At 40.4% G+C, this 21,774-nt stretch overlaps 1 protein-coding gene across 4 annotated transcripts in view; it reads left to right on the top strand.

Annotated features, from left to right (window-relative positions):
• CXADR (CXADR Ig-like cell adhesion molecule) overlaps positions 1–21,774 on the top strand; it is a 65,430-nt gene that overhangs the window by 28,667 nt on the left and 14,989 nt on the right. For 2 of the 4 annotated variants that reach the window (XM_055567782.1, XM_055567785.1), the window contains exons 3-7: positions 1,910–2,114; positions 10,113–10,268; positions 11,188–11,310; positions 12,113–12,251; positions 13,314–17,765. In XM_055567782.1, the coding sequence (XP_055423757.1) occupies positions 1,910–2,114; positions 10,113–10,268; positions 11,188–11,310; positions 12,113–12,251; positions 13,314–13,578 (888 nt within the window). In that variant the 3' untranslated portion in view covers positions 13,579–17,765. Of the gene's footprint in view, positions 1–1,909; positions 2,115–10,112; positions 10,269–11,187; positions 11,311–12,112; positions 12,252–13,313; positions 17,766–21,774 lie in introns of those variants that run through there. The other 2 variants (XM_055567783.1, XM_055567784.1) reach the window with 2 other exon arrangements.

The raw sequence follows: 21,774 nt of genomic DNA, 5'->3' as shown, positions 1-21,774 counted from the left end.
ATTCACTCAAACTCATGTCCATTGAGTCGGTGATGCCATCCAGCCATCTCATCCTCTGTCATCCCCTTCTCCTCCTGTCCCCAATCCCTCCCAGCATCAGAGTCTTTCCAGTGAGTCAACTCGTTGCATGAAGTGGCCAAAGTACTGGAGTTTCAGCTTCAGCATCAGTCCTTCCAATGAACACCCAGGACTGATCTCCTTTAGGATGGACTGGTTGGATCTCCTTGCAGTCCAAGGGACTCTCAAGAGTCTTCTCCAACACCACAGTTCAAAAGCATCAATTCTTCGGCACTCAGCTTTCTTCACAGTCCAATTCTCACATCCATACATGACCACTGGAAAAACCATAGCCTTGACTAGACGGACTTTTGTTGGCAAAGTAATGTCTCTGCTTTTGAATATGCTATCTAGGTTGGTCATAACTTTTCTTCCAAGGAGTAAGTGTCTTTTAATTTCATGGCTGCAGTCACCATCTGCAGTGATTTTGGAGCCCCCCAAAATAAAGTCTGACACTGTTTCCACTGTTTCCCCATCTATTTCCCATGAAGTAATGGGACCAGATGCCATGATCTTTGTTTTCTGAATGTTGAGCTTTAAGCCAACTTTTTCACTCTCCTCTTTCACTTTCATCAAGAGGCTTTTAGTTCCTCTTCACTTTCTGCCATAAGGGTGGTATCATCTGCATATCTGAGGTTATTGATGTTTGTCCTGGCAATCTTGATTCCAGCTTGTGCTTCTTCCAGCCCAGCGTTTCTCATGATGTACTCTGCATAGAAGTTAAATAAGCAGGGTGACGATATACAGCCTTGACGTCCTCATTTTCCTATTTGGAACCAGTCTGTTGTTCCATGTCCAGCTCTAACTGTTGCTTCCTGACCTGCATGTAGGTTTCTCAAGAGGCAGGTCAGGTGGTCTGGTATTCCCGTCTCTTTCAGAATTTTCCACAGTTTATTGTGATCTACACAGTCAAAGGCTTTGGCACAGTCAATAAAAAATTAATTTTAGTGATAGTTAAAAATGAATCGAAGCCTACAGCAGTGGTTCAGAGAACTCAGTGAGGTTAGGAGGGTCTTTGCCTTTAGTCACTGAAGATTAATTGGAGGTCCTGTTAACCAGGCTGGGCAGACACATCTTAACAGGTTTCTGATTTTATATGTTATAGCCTGGAACCTTCAAGTGCCCCCAGCTTAGTATAGTAAGATAAAACAATGTCTTTGTTGTTGTTATTGTTGTTAAGTTCCATAGGTAAATTATCATAAGCCCTCTTTGGGAAGTAGTGATGGTGGTTGATAACCTATTTTATACCGTTGATTGGCATACTTCTTTCTCTGAGGCAGCTGAAAAACAGTGTATAAGAATTCACAAATCCACGCACTTGTGGGTCTCACCAAATGGCTCGCCTAGAGGGCTGTATTATTTAATCATGTTGGGTCTTGGTTTCCTCATCTGTAATGACCACGAGGGACCATACTTAAGGATCATATTGGCCTCTTTCCGTTTTCTTGAGAGCTCATTTGGAGATTCTAGTAGGGGAGCACAAGTACTCTTTATACCCTTGACTGAAGACCGATCCTCCTCTATCGGGGATGGTCTTCATCTCCCACCGAATGTGCAGCTTCAGGAGGGGCGCTCCTGGAGTGGTGAGGGAGGGAGGGGCTAATCTAGCCAGCCAGATCAGCTGAATCAGCCCTGCCGATCAGTGGGCTGACAGATGTCGCAAACAGATCGCCCTCACATCCTCCTTCCGTTTTCTTAACCTGTGGTTTGAATAATTGTAGATTCCTCAGGATATTGTGTTCTTTTTTTTTGGATCCTTACAGTACTGTGGTGTATCTAGAACTCCTTTAACAAGACAGGGAGTTCACTTGCTTGCTTCTTTTCTCATTGTCTTATTTTGACTTTCTTTCAGATTATTTTATATTCCGGAGACAAAATATATGATGACTACTATCAAGACCTGAAAGGACGAGTACATTTTACAAGTAATGATCTCAAATCTGGTGATGCTTCAATAAATGTGACAAATTTACAGTTGTCAGATATTGGCACATATCAGTGCAAAGTGAAAAAGGCTCCTGGTGTTGGAAATAAGAAGATTCAGCTGACAGTTCTTGGTAAGTTATTTGTATCAGTGTTCCTTATTAACAGCGTAAGGGATCACAGTACTATAGTAGCAGCATTTACGTGAGACAGAACTTAGAATTCTAGGGTAGTGAGTTTAAATATTTGACATACTGTCCTCAAATAGCATAAAGCTGGCAATTTTTTTTCTTATATAGAAAAAATAAGTGAACAGCTTCTTCGTGAAGTTCGTGAAAGCCTTTGAAAGTAAATGAAGGAGTTCTGTGATATGGGAGATGAACTGTAAGGCAGGGGTAGGGGATCCAGACTTTTTGCCTTGTTCTCAGGTTTGCCCTGGGAATTAAATAGAACCTCTTCATTGCCTGGGCCTCAGCCTACATTTTCAAAGCATAAAAATGATAATCATTAAATCTCTGTGCAGTCTCATTCAGCTCAAAATTGTGACGTGTGCTTTAAGCTTTATCAAACCGCATATCCCAAGGAAATAAATGAGATTTCTATGATGAATAATTGGAGTATTTAGAGTAGAGGAGATGGAATATTGTAGCTGGAATATTGAACTGGGGTAAGGCCATTAGACCTCGGACAGTCCTTTAACCTCCCTGAGCATCCTGAGTTTTTCATCCTTAAAAGTAAGGAGGTTAGACAGATGGCCACTAGGATGTAGCTCTCCAGGACAGTTAAGAAGAAGAAGAAGTATAAGCTGCTTTGTGAACATCATACACTGAAAAGTTTGTTATCCTTCTCTAGATTTTGTGGTCATGCACAAGCACCCTTAAGCCCTGCAAACTGAGAAACTCTGAAAGGTACTGCTCAGAAATATACTTCTCAAATCTTGCTGTGGTAGCTTTGCCCAAAAGTACAGTGCGCTGCCATGTAGAGAATCTCAACAGTCTGGCACTATTATATGACAGTAAATTCCCGTGTGACCTAAGGTGTCAGGTTTGTGGGATACTTGGGGACCCACTTTACATAGGAAATGCTGACTGCTGAAATTCCTTTCCGTATCCCTGGAAATAACTCATCTGCACAAGTCTCCCTCACATCAACTTCTGCCTTTTGTTCCTTTTAATTTAGAGAACTGAGCAGGGGTTAAGTGTGTCGGATTCCAGACTTACTTAGAGCAGGTCAGTTCAGTTCAGTCCACTCAGTCGTGTCCCACTCTGTGATGCCATGAACCACAGCACGCCAGGCCTCCCTGTCCATCACCAACTCCCAGAGTCCACCCAAACTCATGTCCATTGAGTCGGTGATGCCATCCAACCATCTCATCCTCTGACGTCCCCTTCTCCTCCTGCCCTCAATCTTTTGCAGCATCAGGGTCTTTTCAAATCAGTCAGCTCTTCGTATCAGGTGGCCAAAGTACTGGAGTTTCAGCTTCAGCATCAGTCCTTCTAATGAACACCTAGGACTGATCTCCTTTAGGATGGACTGGTTGGATCTCCTTGCAGTCCAAGGGACTCTCAAGGGTCTTCCCCAACACCACAGTTCAGAAGTATCAGTTCTTCGGCGCTCAGCTTTCTTCATAGTCCAACTCTCACATCCATACAAGACTACTGGAAAAACCATAGCCTTGACTAGACGGACCTTTGTTGGCAAAGTAATGTCTCTGTGTTTTAATATGCTATCTAAGTTGGTCATAACTTTCCTTCTAAGGACTAAGTGTCTTTTAATTTCATGGCTGCAATCACCATTTGCAGTGATTTTGGAGCCCCAAAAAATAGCCAGTAGAGACTAATTTTTGTGCATCCCAGCGACAACTCCCAAGGTTGTCGTGGTTGATAAGGCAGTCTTCTGGCAACATCGTCGAGGGCGTCCTGGTAAGAGGCACTCCATGCTGAGTGGAACTCATTCAGAATATGAAAGCAAGTGAACCTGAAGAGGAACCGGGAAAGGCAATATGGTAACATTGGAAATTCTAGCCTTTTGTGTCTACATTCAGCAAACGTGGAGTTGCCTTTCTTTTTTATAAATGTGAAAGCTGGTAAAAGTTTAATAACTTGTCTGAGCTCTTATCCCAGAACGTGGCATACCTGAAATTATAATTCTGAGTGTATCTTCTTTGGGGCTTCCCTGGTGATTTCAGAGGGTAAAGAATCTGCCTGCAGTACAGGAGACATGGGTTGGATCCCTGGGTCGGGAAGATCCCCTGGAGGAGGGAATGGCCTCCCACTCCAGTATTCGTGCCTGGAGAATTCCATGGACAGAGGAGCCTGGCGGGCTACAGTCACTGCTTTCCAGGAAGTGTTGAGTTAGGATATATATGGAATTTTAACTGGTTTCTGATATACCAAGCAGATGATACATATTTGTCAGAATTATTTACTGTGGAGTCCCTGTTTGATGCGGGCAGGTACACTGGGAAGGATGTGATTGGCACATGTTCCCAAAAGAGGTGTGGACAGATACTCTGTGTATCTGCGTGTGTGTATGTGTGTGAGAGAGAAAGATCTCATAGGGGCTGTCGTAGACTCTGGCCAGGCACACCTGAGGCAGCAGCCGTGACTGTCGGGCAGGAGGGATGGCCTTTTACATTAAACCTCACACCTCTGACCTCTTCGTCCTCAGCGTGGATGGGTGGAAACACTGACACTGTAACTCCTTTTGTTAGCTCTGTCTGGGATCACCATGGCCAAGCAAGCCCTGGTGTCAAACCAAGGGGGGAGGGAGAGACTGAATGAGGGGTGAGGGGAGAGAGGGGACAGTGGTGGCCGAAGGGGGAAGCAGGGATGACCTCTGACCTGGTGAGACTGTCTCAGAGCCAGAGGAGAATTTCTTCATCTCTCCTCCATGTTTTCAGATGAGTCAGGACCACTGTGGCAGAAAACACTAGAAGTTTCTCTTGCAAGTGAGAGCTGGATAGAAACTTGTTTGCTTTTTTCCTGAAAATACTGCTTAGGCAGTCTGGAGGAAAGATTAAACAAAATGCCTTATAGAGACCAGACTGTCCAGTGGAGCTTTTGATTGCCTCACTGTCAGAGGCTCGGCCTGATACTTCGATTTGCTTGTCTGAAATCTGTAGGTGCCACCATGGTGTCCCCATAGTAATGAAAACTTGTTTGGGGACTTCCCTGGTGGCCCAGTGATTAAGACTCTGAGTTCCCAATGCAAGGGTCACAGCTTCGATCTCTGGTTGGGGAACTAAGATCCACATGGCACAGCCAAAAAACAATTAAAAAAAAAAAGAAAGCTTGTTCAGAGCCCTGGTTGCTGTACAGACATAAACGGGGATGACTGTTAGCTGCCTGGGTGTGAGGGGTGGCGTGTTGATATCCCATGCTCTGTTGCTAGGGCCCGCCCTGCTCTTTCAGATGCGCCAACTGTACGTGTGGATGCAACTCAGTAAAGAAGCTGGACGGGGTGATGATGACAAGGGTTAGTACGGGGGCTGCTCACTGCCGGCACCTTCCCTGGGAACTCCAGAAAAACCTGTAACTGGGACCTTTTGGTGTAAATAGACTTGGCTGTTTTGTATATGGTGTACTCAGACTGCACCCGCACCACGAGAAGGGCATGTGCAGGGATTCAGTCAACACTGGGATTTGTTTTTTTTTTTCACTTTTTATTCTGAAATAATTTTAGTTTTACAGACAAGTTGCAAAACTAGCAGAAAGTTGATGAGAGTGTACGCATTACCTAATTTTTCCTAATGATAACATTTTGCAAAATCATAATACAACTACTAAAACCAAAGATCCAACCAGTCCATTCTAAAGGAGATCAGCCCTGGGATTTCTTTGGAGGGAATGATGCTAAAGCTGAAATTCCAGTACTTTGGCCACCTCATGCGAAGAGTTGACTCATTGGAAAAGAGTCTGATGCTGGGAGGGATTGGGGGCAGGAGGAGAAGGGGACGACAGAGGATGAGATGGCTGGATGGCATCACTGACTCGATGGACGTGAGTCTGGGTGAACTCCGGGAGTTGGTGATGGACAGGGAGGCCTGGCGTGCTGTGATTCATGGGGTCGCAAAGACTTGGACATGACTGAGTGACTGAACTGAACTGAACTAAAACCAAGAAATTAGTATTGAAGCTATACTATTAACTATGGGCCTAATTTGAATTTTACAGCTTCCCATTAATAATGCCTGTTTGTTCCCGGGTCAAGTCGAAGGTCCATGCTGAATTGATGTCCCCTTTAGTCTCCTCAAGTTAATGTCAAGGGGCACATGTTGTTCTGTCTTATTGTTAACCATGATCACTTGGTTTAAATTTTATCTGATAGATTTCTCCATTATAAAATTACTAATTTTCCCTCTGGGATTGAAAAATACCACCCCCCCCCCCCAAATCCCCAATACCAGCTCTTTGTATATAAAACAAAAATTTGAAAACTTAAAAAAAAATCCCAGTCGGGGAGCCACTTTGAGACTTTGAAAATATCCTTTCTCCTCAAACTTTCTGCCTATTGATTTTTAGCATCTATGCATGGATTTCACCAGAAGTCAGGGTATTTTGAACCAAGCAAAAATACTATTCCTGGGTGGATCACATGATGATAAAAGTATATTCTGTCCCAAATAGAGATTTGGAGTATTTTGTGTCGTCTGAGGTGGTGGGCCCCTGGCTTGCAGGGATGATGACACAGCATCCCTAAATGGGTGGGGTACCAACCGAGTGCAGGTTGGAAGTCGTAGATCTTTAACTGAGAAGGATTATTTGTTGGTTTTGTCACTAAACATGGTGACAGATGTTCTGAGGACAATGGCTGAGTATCCTGGAGCCCCAGACCAAAGAAATGTTAGATGATAAAACTGGATCTTTGTTCCCTTTCTGGTTTTATCTTTCAGTCCAGCAAGGTGGCATGAATAAAGAGTTAATCTTCCCTGTATCGGGATGGGTAAAATTATAATATGGTTAGTGGTTGGGGTTGCCATGTAAAAGGCTTGCACTTTCTCCTCCCTTTGGAAAGCAGGTAGTCACCCCTAGGCAGGGTTTCCCAGGTGTCACTAGTGGTAAAAAGCCTGCCTGCCAACACAGGAGACATCAGAGACTCGAGTTCAGTCCTTGGGTTGGGAAGATCCCCTGGGGGAGGATATGGCAACTCATTCCAGTATTCCTGCCTGGAGAATCTCATGGACAGAGGAGCCTGGTGGGCTACAGTCCATGGGGTTGCACAGATTTGGACACGACTGAAGCAACTTAGCACACCTGCACTCCTAGGCGACACTCAGAACTAGTGTTGGTAAAATCTTGCTCTGTTGTGGATGGAGTATCTTGAAATCTCACACTCCGTGGAACCCTGACTTCCTGAGCAGCCACTATAAATAACTGCCCTTTATTGGATATATTTGGGAGGGGGACATTTTCAGTAGAAAAAAGTTTAGGGTTAGAATGCTGTATTACCAATAGATGCTTGATGTCTGAAGCATTGCTTCAGTATCTCACTTACTGCTCATCTGTGTAATAAAGGATTTATTGGTAGTTTGAAAAAATGGAGAACAAGACTCATTTTGTTGAAGACTCAGAGGATGAAATAATTGTGCAAAGCTGATTCAAAAGTCCAAATGATGTAGTGTCCAAGGCGACTGATAGATGTGAAAAAGAAACAGATTTACTTAGGAAAATCAACAACACAGTTAAATGCATCTGTTGATCCTTATTAAAAAGAGTAAGTTGTAACAGAATAACAGACAAAGGGGAGAAATCCAATTAAATTTTAGAATTATCAAGAAATGTGTGAAATGAGACCATGATCAACACCCTTATTTAAAGAGACCCCACTGGGTATGACAGACCCTGTCAGCCAGATTTGGAAAACAGTTTGATATTTTCTTATAGAGTTAAACATTCGCTAACCTGATGTGAAAAAGGAAAACATGTACCAGCACTTACAAGCAGCATTGTTGTTTATAACAGTGCAAAACTATAAAACCCATTCACATTTATTCTTAGTAGTGAAAAAATAAAAGCCCAACCAGGACTTGAAAGACTCAACAAAGAAATAGCAGTCCTGCTATCTGTCAGACTGGGAGGATGGCTGCAGACAGTCAGGTCGAGGGTCTATGGGAAGGTTGCTCTCCCAAGGGTGTGGAGCGTTGGTAAACTCTGGCCCATGGCTGTCTCCTCACTGTTGCCCCCAGAGACACCGGCACTGCACCTCCTGTCCTGGGGGGCTCAGGTTGCTGGATTGTCCTCGACTCCAGTTTAATCCCCGCTTCTCCTAATCCTGCTGCAGCAACGGCAGCAGATTCAGAACTGGTCTCTGCTCTTGAAGACTCTTCTCCGAACCTTCAGACTTTCTCGCTGCCTTGTCCAGTGACATGCCACCGCTTCTCACAGTGCCTCCTCGCCAGTCCATCTGATTCCTGCTGACTTCACACCTGCTCCTGGTCTAACTGGGCTTTGGTAGTAACCCCCAGACAGAAACAGCATTCATCAATATCTGAATGAAAAAGCAAATTTATGTTACAGTCAATGGGATCCAACTCAACAATAGGAAAGAACAGATAACTGATACATATACAACAACATGGATCAATTGGATCAATCTCAAAGTGAAGAGGAATTAAAGAGCCCCTTGATAAGGATGAAAGAGGAGAGTGAAAAAGCTAGTTTTAAAGTCAGCATGCCAAAAAACTAAGGTCATGGCATCCGTTCCCATCACTTCATTTCAAATAGAAAGGAAAAAAATGGAAACAGTGGCAGACTTTATTTTCTAGGTCTCCAAAATCATTGCAGACAGTGACTGCAGCCAGGAAATTAAGATACTTGCTCCTTTGAAGGAAAGTTATGACCAACCTAGACAGCATATTAAAAAGTAGAGTCATTACTTTGCCAACAAAGGTCCATCTGGTCAAAGCTATGGTTTTTCCAGTAGTCATGTATGGATGTGAGAGTTGGACCATAAAGAAAGCTGAGCACCAAAGAATTGATGCTTTCAAATTGTGGTGTTGGAGAAGACTCTTTGAGAGTCCCTTGGACTAGAAGAGGATCAAACCGGTCAGTCCTAAAGGAGGTCAACTCTGACTCCATTGGAAGGACTGAGGCTGAAGCTCTAATACTTTTGCCACCTTGATGCAAAGAGCTGACTCAATAGAAAAGACTGATGCTAGGAAAGATTGAGGGCAGGAGGAGAAGGGGGCGACATAGTCTGAGATGGTTAGATGGCATCACCAACTCAATGGACATGAAGTTGAGCAAACTCCAGAGATAGTGAACAACAGAGGAGCCTGGCGTGCTGCAGTCCATGGGGTCACAAAGAGTTGGACACAACTAAGCAACTGAAAAACAATAACAGAAGCCTTATGATGAATAAAAGAAGCAAAAGTACATACTGTGTATTCCATTTATGTGACTCACAGAGAAGCAGAACCAACCTATAGCGATTATGCAGTTCAGCAAGAGGGTATGACCTACCAAGGTGTTAACTAGGATTGAGGTGGGTTGCATGTAATGGAGCTATTAGCAGCTGCTCTAAACAGTACCCCAGAGAGACCTGGAGTATAACCTCAGAACTGCCTTTTTATAACACTGCTCTCTGGGGGGGTTGGATTGCTATAACCATGGAATGTAATTGGCCCTTGCTGCTCTTATGTGAGTTGTCCCTTTTATCAGCATACCTTATCATAAATCCCCTGACTGTGGGCCAACAGATGTGACAGTGCACACACACTCCAAGGGGACCACATACTCCCGGAAAACTACGCTACGTGTCAAGCTCCAAGTAGAAGAATAGGTTTAGGACTGGAGGGGAAGCGTCCTTGGGTCTGAAGCAGCCCAGCCCGCATCATTCTTGCTTCTTTCAGATGTGCCCTGTAGGAGGGGCCCAGACCCGCGTCTGAGCTGCTGCCTGGCCTCTTACGCAATGGCTGCTTGCCTGAGCTCATTCTCGCCTGTTCTGAGCTGGACGCAGCTAAGGAAACTGGCATTGGCCACCTGTTTTAGTCTTTCAGTCTTGTCTGCTCTGAACCCAGGACCGCTGCTCTTGATTTAGCGGTTTGCGACATGCTATGTTTGTTTAAATCAACATTAGAAACACACGTTCCGTTTTCCTGTATAAACTTATAACTTGATGTCTTTTCTTAGTTAAGCCTTCAGGTATACGATGTTATGTTGATGGATCAGAAGAAATTGGAAATGACTTTAAACTCAAATGTGAACCAAAAGAAGGTTCACTCCCACTACGATATGAATGGCAGAAGTTATCCGACTCACAGAAACTGCCCACCTCTTGGTTACCAGGTACTGCTGATTATACAGCTTGATTCTGTGCCATCGATTTGAACTTAAGCCTGGTAGGATTTGTGCATGTATGTATAGATGTTTTAATCTCCAAAGCCTTCCCTTTCCTAGACAGAGAAATCGGGATTCTAAGGGTATTCATGTTCTATAATGACAACTTGGTGTCATGCAGTATAAATGAAGAGACATTTTATAACTGTTTAGGATATTATAATTGATTTCTTTGGTGTGTATTTTTAATTACCAGTAATATTGATGGAAACTTTCTTACCATAAATTAGTGGCTAAGCTGCAAGGAGAGATGGATCTTGAGTGTTTTGGCTGGATTCAGGTTGAAGATATGGTTATTTACACATGGCATGTCTGTAAAAACAAAATAGCTGTGTGACACTAACCACAATGATTCGAATTGGTTAAATCTGATCACTCATCTATGTGTTATAATTAATCTATTCAAACTGATTAATCCCCCTCCACGCCCTGTCCTCCAGTAGGATCTCTCTCCACCTCTTGTCTTTTTTCAGACTAAGAGGCTGAACAGGGGGACCCCATCTACTTTTCTGTTTCTTCTGTCTGGTGGGATGAGATACATTTTGCAGATCTTGTTGCTGCATCTAAGAGCTTTCATGCCACAGAGTATTTTTTTTTTTATAATCAGTGTGGCTCTGTTTCAGCAAAGACTTTGTGCCTGACCAAAGGGTTCATGATTACTTTGGCTCTGACATGAATGAACCGGAGGCGCAATGGTTTGCATTCAGGAGACATGCACGTGTCTTGCTGCGTTTGTTCTGCGGCTCACTTGAGTTTGTCTCACTTTTACCTGGATTGTCAACCAAGTAGGGTTTGCCTTACTAGAAACTCAGCAGTCTGTTATTATAAAAATGGGTTTTGCTCCCTCACCCCCTCTTTCTTCCCATAGAAATGACATCACCTGTTATATCTGTGAAAAATGCCAGTGCCGAATACTCCGGGACATACAGCTGTACGGTCAGAAACAGAGTGGGCTCTGATCAGTGCCTGCTGCGCCTGGATGTCGTTCCTCGTAAGTATCTTCCCTGTGCTCTGATAAGGTGGTTTCGTGATGTTTATGCAGTCACCTTTGGTTCCATCAGCAAGTGTGTGTGATGGGCAGTGGCATGCTGCCTTTGAGCAAAGCACTCTGGCTTGGTTACTCGCTTTTTTAAGACATGGAAGGGAAAGAAGTACTACATTTTATTAATAAAACCTTCATTATTGTAGCACCATTATGGAGGCAAGAGTTGTCAAGTTAATTCTTTCCTTTTTTTCAAGTTAATTCTTGTACCATATTTAGCCAATGTAAGTAAGGCGTCCTGGTGGCTCTAGTGGTAAAAAAATCCGCCTGCCGATGCAGGAGATATAAGAAATGCAGTTCAGTCCTTGGGTTGGGAAGATCCCCTGGAGGAGGGCATGGCAACCCGCTCTAGTATTCTTGCCTGGAAAATCCCATGGACAGAGGAGCCTGGCGGTCCATAGTCCATGGGGTCGCAAAGAGGTGGACACAACTGAAGTGATTTAGCATGCATGCAACTAAGGACAAATTATTTAGAACATTCTTATGCCAACCTAGCTGTGAATAGTAAAATCTTTCAGAGTGATTTTATTGTTTTTATCCTTGAAATAGATTATACAGTTCAGAAGAAAGTTCATTTAGTAGATTTTCCCCCAACCAGAAAAAGCTAGCTAATTTGTCTCTTAAAGTTAATATATACAATGAAATCAATCTGTTATTGTGTATCATTACCTTAAATATGACTAGGTAAAAAGTATTTTTGTTTTGTGTTGTTTTTACTATTATTTATTTTCTCATTAACATTTTATTCTAGCTTCAAACAGAGCCGGGACAATTGCAGGAGCTGTTATAGGAACTTTGCTTGCGCTCGCGCTTATTGCTCTTATTGTCTTTTGCTGTCATAAAAAGCGCAGAGAAGAAAAATACGAAAAGGAAGTTCACCATGATATCAGGTAATTAAGTGACACAGGAGTTGACTGATATACTGAATTTATTACATCATTAAAGCATTAGTTCTCTTAACCATCTGAAGCATTTGGCCACATGAGAACTGGATGAAAGCTGTAGCTTTTCCCCTTAACAGATTTGAAAGCATTTTAATACTTATTTCAAGTGTGTGGAGCCAACTAACCTCTCCCCTACTTGGGGCCCTACTTTAAGAACCACTGCTGAATGGTTATCTCAAGGCTGTTTGCCTTCTCCCATTAAAGTACAGTCATGAAGTTTTCAAGACATGAAGATGTTAAAGTTGGTTAGTTTGTTTTTTAAACGTCTGATTGTATCTAGTGACGTAGCTAGTTAATAGATCTATTGGTAATGTGATTTAATTTTTTAAAAATATTCTAAACCAGTAGATCTTAACTAGAAGTGAATTATAACATTGAATTATAGATCTTGTAAAAATAACAACATATGACCAAAGTAACACCCAGAAAATTGACATTTGCTGAGTCTGGGGTGGGGTCTGGCACTTTTCTTTTTGAAGTGTACCAGAAGTGACTCAGATATATATTCTGTGTCAGTGCTTATTATGAAAATTCTTATGCCTGCTTCTCAGTTTTTGCAAACTTAAATCTGCTAAGTTTTCAGCTAAAGTCTTAGATGAGTAGCTTTCATAATAAAAACAATATTTTATCTTTTTTTTTTTGGTTGAAATATCTGTCAGTTTATTGACTATGGAGTATTACACGACTATAACCAGATTATTTATATCAGTGATACTAGAATATGAAAATATTTGAGGTTTGTTCTTTGTGAGACAACATTATAGAGGCATGCATTTTTGTAAAACCCACATTTCGTTGTGCGTGAAGATGGAAACTCTGTATTGATAAACTTGGGCCAAACACACAGTTGCTGACATTATGCCTTCCTGTGCTTGTTTTCTGTGTGTCACTTGCACTTTTACACACTTGATGCTTAAATAGCGGCTCTTCCCTCATCCCTACCCATGATTCACAGCTCACATAGTCTAAGATTTTTTAGAAACGTTCTTTGGGATCTTCGCTTTCTAGAGAAGACGTGCCTCCTCCCAAGAGCCGTACGTCCACTGCCAGAAGCTACATCGGCAGCAATCACTCATCCCTGGGATCCATGTCCCCGTCCAACATGGAAGGATATTCCAAGACTCAGTACAACCAAGTGCCAAGCGAAGACTTGGAACGCGCTCCTCAGAGTCTGACGCACCCACCCGCCAAGGTAGCGGCCCCTAATCTCAGCAGGATGGGGGCGGTGCCTGTGATGATTCCAGCGCAGAGCAAGGACGGGTCCATAGTGTAGAGCCTCTGTGCCCGTCACCCATGCTCTCCTCTGGAAGTATGAACACCCGTACATTTTGCTACCAGCCTCAAAATAGGTGGAAAAAAAAAGCTAACCAAAAACTGTAAGAATAATACATCAAAAAGGTTTGTTTGGTTATACTGAAATAGTAAAGGCATTGAAGTTCTGAGGACAGACTCACTATCTAAATACTATTTCCTTTAAGAGCTTGACTTTATAGGTTTCTGAATATCAATACTTAAGTCAGATGTGGCACTTTGAATATGAAATCATAGGTGAAGAAAGAAATTGGTGAACTTTCGTGCACACCAAGTTGATACTTGAATCATCTGAAATTTCTGCCGTTGTCTTTAGATTGCTTTTTTTCCACGTAATTTATGTGACCCGATAGTGTTCCCCAAACCCCCTCAAAATCGGTAAAGAAAGATTCATGGCAAAAAGACTTACATGCATTTATGTTTGTTCTTGTTTTCACTTCTTTGAAAGCTTTGTGTTTGAAATGTCTCTAATAACTAGGAAACACTGCAGGGTTCTAGAAATCACCTAGTTCCGTGTCATTCATAAGCCTTGGATATGAAATGACTTCTTAAGTATTTAATGGATAGATTGCTGTGGGTGGCAGGGACATAGTAGGCTCTTTGGTATGCTAGATTAAAGGAGCATTTATCTGATTCGTTTAGAAATTTTGCTGTTACCTGTATACAGTGAGGACATTCGTGGTGCAATAGTGAGGATGGATTTTGTTGGTTAATGTTCCAGTGCCCCGAGGCCTGTGGTGGTCTGCAGAACAGTGTCCTGCTATCAAAGATGTAGAGTATTTTGCAGTTCCCAAGTAAATGCTGGCCCTGCGCTTTAGGTGATATTTTCCTAATAAGAAAAAAAATTATAACTCATTTATTGTTTGGCAATTACAGATTGTCATTCTCTAAATTATTGGTTCTAAATTGAAGAATTTTTTGTTTTCCTGGTTCGGTTCGTGTTTGTGATGGTGTTGCATAGTATATATTCTAGAAAGGTAATCTGAAATTTACCCTCTTGAATGCAGTTCCTGGAGGATATTTTCTTCATAGACTTAGAATGATGAACTACATTTTAAACTAGTAAGTGTCCTCTGTCAATTCTGTATTTCAGACTTGGGAGGATGTACAGTTGCTATTGTATGGCCAACATGTCTTGTGTAGTTTCAGAAATTCAAGTTGAGCTTGGAAAAGTTTGTCTTAGTTTTGTGGAAGTGACTTAATCTTTTTAAAAGAAAAAAAGAGAGAGAGAAATGAAAGGAAAAGGAATTAGAAAAATACTCCTACTGCCAAATGTGTTAAATACTGTTTTAGTAGATGAAAGTGAATTTATTGTATTTCCCTTAAGATTGTGAGGGAGTGTGGATTTAGTAGAATGAGCCAACAGTTTCTTTATAGTAATAAGGTCTGCAATAAATTATTTCACTAGCTCTAAAACCTTTTCCCTAGATTTTAGTAGGGAGTTGGTTTCTGTTCATCTCTTTGGGTGCTGTGGTGGTAAATGCTACATTATACATTAATGTTGGCATGTATTTATGATTAGGCAGAGTATTGTATACATTTTTTAATGGCAAATTAAAGCTGAATGTGTAATGGATTCGTGTATAGTTTTACATATTTGGAAGCATTTTTAACATAGGTTTTTAACGTTTCATAATGTTGCTTTTATACTTACGTTAACATTTTCATCCGTGCCTTTTGGGTAATTTAGTTGTATTATGAATTTCTGGTGCCTATGAGCTAGCTATCACCTGAAAGGTGCTTAGAGGTGAAGGTACTGGTCCTGAAAGTGCATCACTGTGATACCTGTCTATCCTCATACCTTCAGTCTTGCCTCTTCCTCTTCTTTTTGGATACAAGGTAACTGATTGTGTTACTCATATAAAGTTTTTAAAATGTCAACATCCCCTACACTCTTTGACTGTGTTTCTGATTTTATAATAATAACTATTTTTGAATATCAGAGCTCTGATCTGTTTTATATGAATAAAATGTATAAGGTATTATAGAAGTAAATAACCGAGCACAGACATTACTAATAAGAATTTTGGTCTTTCCTGGTCCCAGTTTTGTAATGAAAAGTATGCTATCAGTATAAGTAGAAATCCCTACAAAAAGTGGACATATGTAAGGCTTTCCTTACCTTAGACTTTGTAGTTAATCTGGGATTTGGCTGTAGAATCTCTTCCGAAAGTGCTTTTCAGGCAAGAATCCTGGAGTGGTTGCCATTTCCTATTCCAGGGGGTCTTCCCTACCCAGGGATCAAATCCGCGTCTCTTGCGTGTCTCCTGCATTGGCAGGTGGCTTCTTTACCACGAGTGCCATCCGGGAAAACCCCATTGTTTTCTCTTCCCTTAGACTTCGCAGTTAATCTATGATTTGGCTGTAGAGTCTCTTCCAGAATGCTTCCTTCCAATTCAGGTCCATTACCACCTACAGCCTGAGAAACAAGTTCAGGCAAAAAGGCCACTGTCATGACCTCAAGAGACCTGTTAGATGTGGTTGAGTTTAGAGGACAGAACTCAGTTTTCAGTTTATATCTCCAGCCACTCGTAAATTTCAGTGAATCCAAAAGTCAGATAGTACTGATAACTTCCTAAATAATTCTGACTGATAGTTTCCACTGAACTAGAGATCAAATATTTGTTCTAGAATTACTGTTGGTAATCATCAAGCAAGTCAACAAAAGATGATTATTCAAGCGTTTTCAAATGTCAGTCAAGGACAGCACTGAACCATCAAAGCAAAGCTGTTCCATTCCACTTTGTACCTAAGAGATTGACACCGTCTTTTTGAGTTAGTTGGGGTACCTTTAAAAGAAATATAGAGGTTATAATTCTGTATTTTGAATATGTAGGTTACAGGTGTTTGTTTTCATATGGCAACCTTACTAATACTTACCTGTTTGGAGATCAAAAGCAAAATTTATTAAACTGGCCAGCTATTCCAGGCAGGTAACCTTTAAATTTGGGCTGTCATGGAGTTGTTACAATGGAAGCACAGACTGAGTGTGTCTTATGGGGACGTTAATTCAAGAAACACAATTAGATTATTGGTATGAAGACATGGTTCTTACTAAAAAGATGATTTTTAGGATTGAGTTCTGGAAATTTGTAGCAGGTGAAGGGGCAGATAAGACAATTTGATTAAATATGAAAAGAATTCATTGCATGAAGTTGGATATCCAGTCCTGTAATGTATGGCTTCTTAACTATTCTCTGTCTTTCTGTGTGTGTGCAGCATGTAAATTTGAAGTTATATAAACGTTGAAAGTTTTTTTCTAATCTTTTTTCATCTCCATAGTGTTTAAGGCTTTCAGATGGCCTTATTCCAGTGTGCAAAGAAAAAAATTTCATATTTTTTGTGGTTAATGCTTTGATGTGTCATGTAAGGAGTAGTTTGTAGAAAATGTTGGCACAATTTTAACTTTTTAGTGGCTTGTGACATATTATATATATGTGTATATATATATATCTTTATAATATTTCTGTGTTTAGTAGTATAAATGTTCTGGGCAAGTTTTAATATTTCAAATGCCTTTGGATATTCTTGCAATAAAGGCGACGTGTTCTGTAGTTAGACCTTTTTTACTCATTTGACACTAAAATGGTTCATAACTGAGCACAAATTCTACCTAATAGAAACAGGAGCGAACAATATATACATTGGTGAATTGTGGTTCTGTTTGTCTTATGAAAGGTAACACCAACACACATTTGTGGTTTTGGCTTCTCACTGTTAATTAAAATCTAGTTTTGCAAAATATCCTAGTTTGTGATTTCAGAGTGTGGTAAATGTCATTTGAGTTTGGTTTAGACCTCAAACACTAAAAGCTCCAAAGAACTCTGTTTTCTACTAACTTATTTTATGACACAAGCATTGAGAGAGCCACAATTCACCGATTGTCCTATTCTCATCCTAACTGTGAATTTTTGTGACAAACACACTTGTACTACTGAGAAGAAATATTTTGACACTTCACATATGCAAGTAGAGAACTGCGGGTGTCAGTTTCAAAAATGATTTTTTTTTATATTTCAAGTTTCTGGCTTAAATATCCAATGGTGCAGATTTTGAAATTTGTAAGAACAAAGTTTGGTTTCAAAAAAGCCAAAAACTTGCTCTAGTTTTGTGACTTTGTGTACTTTGAAAATAAAATCAAGAAAGCAATTTTTTGTCTCATGGTGTGGCTTCATTGTGCCTCTTATTTTTTTTTAAAAAAGTCTACTTTATAACGTTTCAATATTACTGTTCTCCCTGCTTTCTTGAGCCAGGGTTTCTTCCCCTGCACCCCCCTTGCATCTTTTATTAAACAAAGTAAAGATCAGAACAATCACACATCAATGAAAACTTATCCATGAAAATTTCTCCAGTCCTGTGCATCTATTTGACAGTGTATAACTATGTTTTTGGGGTTGAAGCCTCCAAAATTCCATGGAGGATCATGTCACAATTATAGTCTAAACTCAAGAGTTTTCAGATACATTAAAAATATGTTCAGGATGGGGAACACATGTATACCTGTGGCGGATTCATTTTGATATTTGGCAAAACTAATACAATTATGTAAAGTTTAAAAAATACGTGTACAGTGACTTCCCTGCTGGCCCAGTGGTAAGCCTCCATGCTTCCCATGCAGGGGGTTCAGGTTCAGTCCCTGGTTGGGGAACTAAAATCCCCCATGCCCCATGGTACAGCCAAAAAGAAAAGATGTTCATGCATATATGTATTAAATACACATACATCTAGTTATGCTTTAAAGCTATTTTCATTGACTCTAAACAGTGATTTCAGAAAAAATGGGGTAGTAATGCTTTTGTAAGAAGATATTTTGAGAAATATTTCGTTTTTACTATAGTTTCTCAACCTTGGCTCTTTTAACATTTGGGGATGGATGATTCTTGGTTGCGGGGGACTATCTGTGCATTGCCGATGTTTAACGGCATTGCTGACCTTTACCTGCAAAGTGCCCATAGCTCCTGCCCTCCCCGCCAAGAGGTGACAACCAAAAATGTCTTCAGTGTTGCCAAATAGTCACTGAGGTAGGACAGAACCACCCCTGGTTGAGAATCAGTGGTTTATACTAATGTGAAGCTTTCCACTCACATGAAAAGGAGAGCATAGAGTTTGGAGTCAGACATATCTGAGTACCATTTATTACTAGATGCTTTACTTCACTTCAGTTGCCTGGTGTTTAAAACGGGGATAAAAATACCTGCATCACAGGGGATGTTGAAAGATTTTAAAGAAATAAAATTGATATAACGATGAAAATTCTTTGCATTTATCCCTGTTTGCTGGGATGCTGATAGTGAGGCACAGATTTTCAGAGCATCAAGATTACAGTAATATAGGCTTAGTGAAACTACTAAGTATAATTCAGTGCTTTTCATTTAGATCATATTTTAATCATGCATTTCTGAAGGCCAGATCATACTTCTGGATAATTAAGTGCCAAATGGCAAAACTGTTGAAATTGAGACAAAATTTTTGTCTCAAGTTTGAGCATGAAATAATTTGTTGTTAAATAAAAATGGTTCAACTCTAAGGTGTAAACAAATGTAATTTCTAAATGTGGCAAAGGCAGCTGAAAAAGATCAGGAAGCCAGCGCTAGAAATTCAGCTGTTTTTCTTGCTGGTATTTCTGATGTATAAATCATATGGGATTTGTTGTTTTTCTACTTATATGATTTTTCTAAATTTTTAAACCATTTACAGGGGGAAAAGTCATCCTAAGATAACTGCAGAGAAAGTAGAATTTCCAGAGTTAATGAAGCACTGAGAAATAAATTTTAGTCCAGTTAACCAAGGACTAGGTTCTCGATCAGTGTGTTTCTTGTTTTAAGTGCTGAGCTTGGAAATTCTAACTCTATTGGAGAAGGAGAGGAGGTGAGAAGAAGACACAGGAAATTACAGAGGTGACATCTGATGTTAGCTGCCAAGAAAGTGCTAAAAGCTGTCATCATCTTGACTTTGTCTTTCCCTAAGTCATTTGTTGTCGGTGGTCCTAGCGGATTGGTTGTCTTAAAGTGTAAATCTGATCATACTGAAATTTAAACCAGATCATCTTAACCTGATATAGAAGGTCTCTCATGACCATTCCATTTCTCTGTGCTTTATTTTTTGTGCAGTTCTAGGTGCATCTCGGTGATAGCCATACTCCAGAAATAAGGGGCAAGGCCTTATAACTTTGTGAACATACCATTTCCTCAACCAGAAAGGAGCCCAGCCTTGTTGATCTGCCCAGTGCATATTTGCCTGCCCATGTCAGTCCACACTCTTGTCTCCTTGGAATCATTTTTTCCTATTCACAATCCTGCCCCTCAACTCAAGCTAAACTAGGGGTGCAGGACCCTCAACATTGCCAGTGTGGGTCTTTATGGCACAGAACCTTTTGCATTCTGACTGTTCAGCATGCTCAATATATCTTCTTGATGAGTTTGACTGACCTTTATCCCCAGTTCTTAATTCTAATTTGCATATTGCTTAGTAAATGCTGAATAAATTTTTGGAAGGGACGTTATGGGCATGTGTCGTATGTTTCGTAAGACAATTGGCCTGATTTCTTCCAAGAAGGCAATATCAAGAGGAAAAGGGTGAGTAAGTGTGGTGATGGAAAATTCTGCATAGGGCTTAAAAAGATAATTTGTGCAAATAAAGACTAGGTGAACTGACTCAGTAAGAAACAACCTAGTTATTATACCAACCTAGAGCGGTGGAGAAGCATTGGAGAAACACATTTCTAAAACCCTCCTCAGAGATTCTGAGTAGGTTCAGGTAAGGTCAGTGGGTCTGTGTCTCTCCCAGGTTATTTTCAATAATCACCCAAACTTGGGAAATTCTGAATTGTTTGGAAAACTGTGCAGATGACTGGTGTCCATGCTACGTCACTTGTGGTAGAATGGTTTTTCTTGAGCTTCATGAACTTTCAGAAGTATTTGAGTCCACCTTCAGTGAGACCAAAAAATTTAAATGATTTAGATATCATGGCCTAATTTGAATATCAACATAATATTTCAGAATTTAGGGAAACCTACTTAGGTAAATAAAGCACCATATCTTAGAAGATTAAATTTTTAATGAAAAAAAAATTTTTTAGATGACATTATGTCAGTTGTTTTCAAGTCTCTGAAAATGATTAGTCTCCCGAACAGACCTGGTCATTTATGATTAATTCTGTGAATAGTTGTATTAGTTTGCTGGGGCTGCCATAACAAAGTACCACGAATTGGGTGACATAAGAAACAGAAAGTTACTGTCTCACAGTTCTGGAGGCTAAAGGTCTGAGAGCAAGGTTATGGTAGGATTGGCTCCTTTTCCAAAAAATTTTGAAGTATAGTTACTGGATTTCCAATGTTGATTTCAGGTGTACAGCACTGTGATTCAGTATTTTTTTTTATAGATTATACTCCATTCAAAGTTATTATAAAACAATGGCTGCATATCCATGTGCTGGATGATGAATACTTGTAAGCTTATTTTACACATAATAGTTGGTACCTCTCAATCCCATACTCCTCTCCTCCCCCTCTCTCTGCTGATAACCACAAGTTCCATATTTGTAAGTCTTTTTGTTTTGCATATATATTCACTTGTATTAGTTTTTTATTCCATGTGCAAGTGATATCATACAGTAGTGGTCTTTCTCTGACTTAATTCACCAAGTATAATATTCTCCAGGTCCACCCACATTGCTACAAATGGCAGAATTTCATTCTTTTTAATGGATGAGCAGTATTCCATTTTATATATATATATGAGGTTTTATATATATATATAAATATATGAAATATATATATATGGATATAGATATATATATATGGTGGTGGGTTAGTCATATCCCACTCTTTCCAACCGCATAGACTGTAGCCCACCAGGCTCCTCTGTCCATGGGATTTCCCAGACAAGAATACTTGAGCAGGTTGCCATTTCCTTCTCCACATCTTAATCAATCATCTGTTGATGGGCACTTGGGTTGCTTCCATGTCTTGGCTATTGTAATAGTGCTGTTAATGAACATTAGAGTATACTTGTCTTTTCAAATTTGTGTTTTCATTTTGTTTGACTGTATACCCAGGAATGGAATTGTTGGATCACATGGCAATTCAATTTTTAGTTTTTGAAAGACTTCCATACTATTCTCGATAGTCAGTCAGTCAGTTCAGTCACTCTGTCTTGT

Source organism: Bubalus kerabau, chromosome 2 (genome assembly GCF_029407905.1).
Source record: "Bubalus kerabau isolate K-KA32 ecotype Philippines breed swamp buffalo chromosome 2, PCC_UOA_SB_1v2, whole genome shotgun sequence".
In the NCBI taxonomy this organism is placed as follows: Eukaryota; Metazoa; Chordata; class Mammalia; order Artiodactyla; family Bovidae; genus Bubalus; species Bubalus kerabau.
The sequence above is the reverse complement of the archived record's forward strand: the minus strand, read 5'-3'. Positions and strand labels throughout refer to the sequence as shown.